Genomic DNA, 6,593 nt, shown 5'->3' with positions numbered 1-6,593 from the left:
TGTCACTGAAGCAAGCAAGCCTCATGTTCGCTTCAAGCTGCCTGGCTGCCGGCAGCCATCTTGGCTGGCAGTTAGTTTGCATATCGCCCTGATTAGCCAATGGGAATGGTAGCTGAGGTACGGCTAATTACCATGTTTCTCTTTTATTAGATAGGATACACACACACACACACACACACACACATAAATAAAGAATACATAAGGTAGGGCAATAGATTTACAATTGTTCATATGGAAAATAATACAGCTAGTAAGTAATAATGTATAAGAATAAACTCTGTTTCACTTACTTGACACTGTAAACCTACTTTTGCCCCACACAATATACTAGTATACTTCTTCTGATTTACCAATGGGATATTCTGTTACTCAGTATACACTGTTCCCATCTCCTACCTAAGCATGGGATCTCTACCTTTTAGCCTAAGCACATGATCTCTATCTTTTAGCCAGAGCTCTGAGTCAGCTGTAAAACTGGCTAGAATTTGGCTGGAAAAGATGTTAGCTCATTCACAAAAGTATAAATATCTGCTTCAAATGTAACTCTTTCAAATTACCTTCTTCCTCTACAGTTTTTCCCCCTCTACATTTCAAAAGCCATAATAATATAAAAAAAGTATACTTACCTTAACCTCGGGCTCTTTTTCACATTCTTCAATATATAAGTCATAAAGTTTTTGAAATACAGATTTTCTAAAATTTAATAAAGACAATATAAAAAATGTGAATACAATCATTGTAAAATAAATGTTATCAAATTTTCTCATCCTCCCCACCCCCAAATTCCCAAAGATTGGAGGTGAAGTGGACATGGCTAACATCAACTAAGAAAGTTTTAATATATGCAAAGTACCTATAATATAACATCTCTAGTAGTGCCTATTTAGAATGCAATAAATGGTGGCTCTCATCACATTTCAATGAATCTAAAGTCATCAATTAATGAAGTATTCATACCTTCCACTAGATAAGTATTTCCTTTTAGGAGGTCTTTGTCGGGCACTTTCAATGACATACTAAAAAAGAAAAGTTTATGAAATAGCTTGCCTTTTACTTAGTGAAGGAACACTGTTTTAAGTATGTTTAAAACACATGTAAGGCTAAAAAGGCTATTCAGTCACTCAAGTCTCTGATTCCTATTAAATTATACATTGTAAGAAAACCTATTTAACTTCTAAATAGTTTAACTATGTTATAAATAAGTAAAATTTAAACTGCACTAAAATTTAGCATAATATTTCAATGCTATAAGCAAATGTGATTTCACAACTCAGAAATATTCTCAGTATATTTTATGGTTGTTCAGAATAAGCAGAGCATATCTAATTGCAAGGACTTTATTTTTGGCTATTTCCCCCTTCAATTGAGCAATCAGAAAACTTGTCAAAATAGGGAAACATGATTTTAGAAATTCTATGTCTGTTTAAATAATATTTATAGTGAAGTATTATTTAATTTTTATTCTATAGCATTAACTGAGAACTTCAAGTAACAGTTGATTCAAACATTGCCCAGTATTTATATATTTACATATATTTATATATTTATACATACTTATATATTTATAGAAAATTTGCATATTTGCCCTAAAATGATATTCATGTATTCCTTTGACAATCAGATAAAAATCTCTTAAAATGAGTTTTGTCAATTAATGTCATTACTATGTCAATACATAACTTAGTCACATCTTACCTCTGCACGGTCCAAAGCTAGTTCTAAAGCTTGTTGCTGTAAAAAAGTAAATAGTGTATTTGGCAATGTTAGCTATTTTCACAAAAAATAATAATATACATGTAACATTTGTAATTAAGTAAGTTTAATTTTCTAAAATAAGTCTAATATATTTCCTTTTCTCTCCCCCACATCCCCCACTGTATGCTCAATATCTATATATGTAAAAGCCTAAGCAACCGAACGACCAAACCACCAGTCGACCGGTCGCTATGATGCGCACTGACCACCAGGGGCAGACGCTCAATGCAGAAGCTGCTCCCTGGTGTCAGTGCGCTCCCACAGCCAACCTCCCACAGTCCCTCCCCCTGGCAGGCCAACCAGCCCCAATCAAGCCGGCTGGTTAACCTCCTGCAGCCCTTTCCCCAGCCAGTTAACCTCCACAGCCCCAATGGCCCCGATTGGGCCGGCCAGGCCGAGGGACCCCACCCATGCACAAATTTGTGCACTGGGTGTCTAGTAGATTCTAAAGAAAAAAATATGGCAGTCGTAGGCACCTGATTATGACAACAAATTAGATAAATACTAAAATAGCTTTCTTTGGCCACGGCATGAGACTGATACAGGGTAATGGGCTGGATATAGTAACTACTACCATTTTATAAACTTTAGCTTCTTCAACATTCTAAGAGCACCATTCAGTAAAATATATTGGACATCAAGTATGCAATTCAAGTAAAGCAAAGACTAAACTCTCCTAATCTTCTAAGAATCCTGAAAATTGGGGGTGCTTACTATGTTGATACCTATCATCAACTTAGAAAGTCCTAATATATTAATGCAGAGTCTTTAACATGTTTTTAGGTCAGTGCCTAGTAGAATTCAATAAATAATGGCTAATTTTCATATTTCAACAATTTTAAGATACTATCAACTATAAGCACACATCATTAATGTAAGTAACATTTTAAAAAATGTGCTATCAGTTATAATTGTAAGTTGTCACTGATTGTAGATTCATCCTCAATTCAGTAATATTAAAATGTAAAAGAGAATGAATGTACCTTAGAGTTGATAAAATATAGTATTATTAGTACATGTACAATTTAAGATCTACTAGTTGGTTCCCATTCTTCATCTGTTATTTGGAGACCCTTATTTTAAGGCAAGAGGGAGAAATGAGAAAATAATTTCTATCTTTCCTATCTGTAAAGTTTCTTTTTAAGGACACAAAAAAATAAAAAAGTACTAGGTTTTAAACAAAATTAAGCAAATATACCGCCAGTGATTTCTATTCCTAGTTTTGTGGTTTGAGTACTGCACAGGGTTGCTGTATTTTTCATTCACAATGATAGTCATTTTTATGACTGAGAGGCATACAACTTTCATTTTTTTATTTACAAGGATCTAAAATGTTCTTTTTTATTTTGTAGACTCCAACAATTCAATCTACCAAGTTGCATGGGGTAAAATCTCTCAGTATCCACCAAAACCCAAAAGGGTAAAGGGAGAATAAATATTGCTAGACTTTGGAAATCATGGAAAGGTTTAAGTGATCCTGCCACCCTAGTCCTAAGGATGAAGAAATCAGATGATTACAAAAATAGCTGGCCTTTTAATTTAGACTGCAATAAAAAACAATCCACATTAACAAACACCTAAAATGTAATAAGTGAAATATATACTTTCAAAAGATTCAGTTAAAATAAATGTTTCGCAATTTATTTTAAAAATCTTATGAGGGTCAGATTCCCAACACAACTGGTCAAGATGACATTCCTGAGTATAAAACATTTTCCAGCACAAAAACATCATTCTGGATATATATACTTGACAAATACATAAGGTTCTTTTAATTATTTGGCCACAAAACCTTAAAATTTATATAAAAGAATTATAATAAACATAGTCAAATATACACTCTAGGACAATTTAAAATAGTAAATCTTCTCAAGTAAATATTTCACTTCTGAAATCAAAACTTCAAAAAATTTAGTGAGATATAACTATATCTATAAATACAAACATCATTTACATACTACCTTCTTCAAATACTTTAGAAAGAAATATTAACTAATACAAAATATAAAGCAAGGTGTGAACCTCACTGCAACTGCTCTACTTGTCTCTAATAGAGCAGGGGTAGAGAAGCAAAATCCCAAGGAAGAAGGGAGACAAATGCTTTCTGAGGCTAATTCAACATGGTGGTCAGTGTTTGTTTATTCTGTTATTTAAACATTAGAAAGTGTTCTCCCCCCCCCCTTTGTTTTTAATTTTTAGTTACAAAAGTTAAATGCCCAGCCCTACATATGTTTAGTGACTGCAAGTCAGTGAACAGAAATGTGCCATTAGAAGACTAAAACTGATGTTCTTAAATGTTATTTACAGTAAGCACATTACATTCGTTTAAAAATTTTTTTAATCTAAATTAAGAGAAACTTTAAAATATGAGAAACCCCCAAAACTATCATATTTATACCCATCTTCCTTGCCAATGATTTGGACTATGATAAATAGAAATACATATTATTTAATGTTTCATAAAGATAGACAGGTGGATTATCTGTATAACCTGGATGTAATAATTTTAACACAGAATTGAGATGAGCCCCCTATTTTGTGGAGAAAATTTTGCATGTAATTACTAAGTAATTTCCCAGTTAGGGAACTTGAACAGATTACAAGAGGATTTCTATATCTATAATACAGATATTTTTATGGAAATAAAAGAAAGAGTACAATCTAAAACATAAATAACATACTGAGCTGTAGCTTACCATTGTAGTATAAAAGAGGGGTCCAAAATGAAAATTTAACTGTGTTGATGAAGTAGGGTGAAAACCATGCCTTTAATATAAATTTTATAGCACTGTAAAAGCAAAACCAAAACCCCCATATTAACATAAAGCTAATAATAGAAATGATATAATTTAGTTAAGTAATAAGAAACATTATTTGAGATATGTTTTTCTAACACACTTTTTAATAATCAGCAATAATGAAATTCATGTGCCACAATCTATCCATTCACGGTTGAAAAGTACACTTTTAACTAGGTAGGGCAAAATACAGTTTGCAAGTTAAAATGATTACTTTCTTCAAAAATATTTAATACCCAGGAGAGAAAAGAATAAAAGTTCACTGTTACTGGTCTCATTGGTTTCTCTGGATTACTAGTAACCACCTTTCTACTGGCCTTGATTGCTCTACAGTTCACTTTACAAATCATACTTTCATCATATCTGCTGATAATTCCCCCAAATACCCTAAAGGCTACATTTTCCAGATGCAGCTGCAGTCCCTCAAGCAAACTGGATACACTCCTGAAGAATCGCATTTAACACAAGGGTTCTCATTCTGGCTGCAAAACACAGTAACCTCAGGAGCTTTAAAAAAATGGAATAACCATGTATCACCCTCCAGTGAGTTTCATGAACTGGTCTGGAGTAGGGCCCAGGGATCAACATTTTTGGAATTCCCCAAGTGATTCAAAGGTGCCCTCAGAGTTAAAGTCCACTGCTGTATGTCTGCTCTGAGAGTGATGCTAAATAAATAAGGCTTACTTTCAATCAAATTCTTTACCTAATTCCTTGTAACCCATGTCTGTCTGTCTATACAGGTGAACTAAAAGCACATCTTCAAATTTCAGAAAATAGTATTTTCCATGTAAAATTCTTTTGGCTTGTTTTGGTGAATCCAAAGCTTAGGTTTTGACAGTTTAGGTTCATTAAAAGGTGGAGGGAAAAAACGACCCAAACTAGGAATAATCATTAAAAAATGATTAAGACATTAATCCTACTCTTAAAGAGTTTATGAGATTTAATATGAATTCAAGTCAAGATGAAAAATTTGACCAATGAATCTAAAGATGAAATACTATACATACAGGCAAAATGTAAAATTAGATCTCTAATAGCTTCTCAGTCTTTTGGCTAACATCAAGTGTAAAATTAGATCTCTTGTCACTAAACTGGGGGAATGGGGTGAGGAAGGTTTAGTGACTTTAAATTATTTAAGTATTATAGAAAAAACCAATTACTATCAGTTACAAACCAAACATTCTTACTTTGTAGTGGATATACATACTAGAAGTCTGAGAAAACCATTGTAATCCTCGTCTTTATAGAATAAGGCACTCAGAACCAGTGACTTTCCCAAGGTCACACTTAGTGGAATTCAGATCACTAACAATTTTTAATTTTAGACTCTTTCTACTAAATCTTACAACCTTCAGACCAGTCAACCCAGCTTCTGTTTTTAGATTTTTAAAAGCAAAGCATTTAAAATAAAGACCCGATTCTGTTCAGATTAACATAACTTTTTTCTTAAGTTTGCTGTAAGTTTACATCGTGGTTATTAAACCACCGTACTGTACTTAATTTAACTTGGAAAGTCATGCTAAACATTTTGTATTTCATGTATTGTATTCAGAGAAATACAGTCCCTCCCACACGGTGGTTCCGGGGGATGGCTTCCAGGGGCAGTTATTCACCAAGATCGTTTCTCAACTCCCGGTAACCATGGCGAGAACCAGTAATTAATACAATTGTCACATCACAATCGATTCCATCGATTTCTGTGATAGACCCGAGTTTCCTCCAACTGCTCGAGCTTTTGTAACAACTTAGACTTTACCTTCAATATGCCGCAACTCAAAAGCGAAGGAACAGCCTTTATTCAATATGGACACCAAGAAACCCGCCCCCAAAGAAGCGCTACGTCAAATTACTGCGCTTCAAAATACCTGTAACTGGAACCCAAAAGTCAAACTAAAGTGAAGAGCGTGCTTCGTGGCGCCGTGAAAGTCAACGAAGGTGGCCGCTGGGACGGTGGCTGGCTCAGCTTGGCCCGAGTCTCCGGGGACACCGTCTTCCTTTTCCGGCCTCCGGAAAGCGACGTAACGCTATTCGGGAAGCGTC

The 6,593-nt window shown here is 34.2% G+C and overlaps 1 protein-coding gene across 1 annotated transcript in view; it reads right to left on the bottom strand.

The window, feature by feature from the left end:
* Positions 1-6,593, bottom strand: part of SUPT20H (SPT20 homolog, SAGA complex component) — a 51,295-nt gene extending 44,702 nt beyond the window's left edge. Inside the window, exons 1-5 of the mRNA XM_006757846.2 lie at positions 6,419-6,593; positions 4,452-4,543; positions 1,696-1,731; positions 958-1,016; positions 627-693 (exon numbers count right to left, since the gene is read on the bottom strand). Coding sequence (XP_006757909.1) covers positions 627-693; positions 958-1,016; positions 1,696-1,731; positions 4,452-4,454 — 165 coding nt within the window. The 5' untranslated portion in view covers positions 4,455-4,543; positions 6,419-6,593. The remainder of the gene's footprint in view (positions 1-626; positions 694-957; positions 1,017-1,695; positions 1,732-4,451; positions 4,544-6,418) is intronic.

The sequence above is a fragment of the Myotis davidii genome, unplaced genomic scaffold (assembly GCF_000327345.1).
Source record: "Myotis davidii unplaced genomic scaffold, ASM32734v1 scaffold1895, whole genome shotgun sequence".
NCBI lineage: Eukaryota > Metazoa > Chordata > Mammalia > Chiroptera > Vespertilionidae > Myotis > Myotis davidii.
The sequence above is the reverse complement of the archived record's forward strand: the minus strand, read 5'-3'. Positions and strand labels throughout refer to the sequence as shown.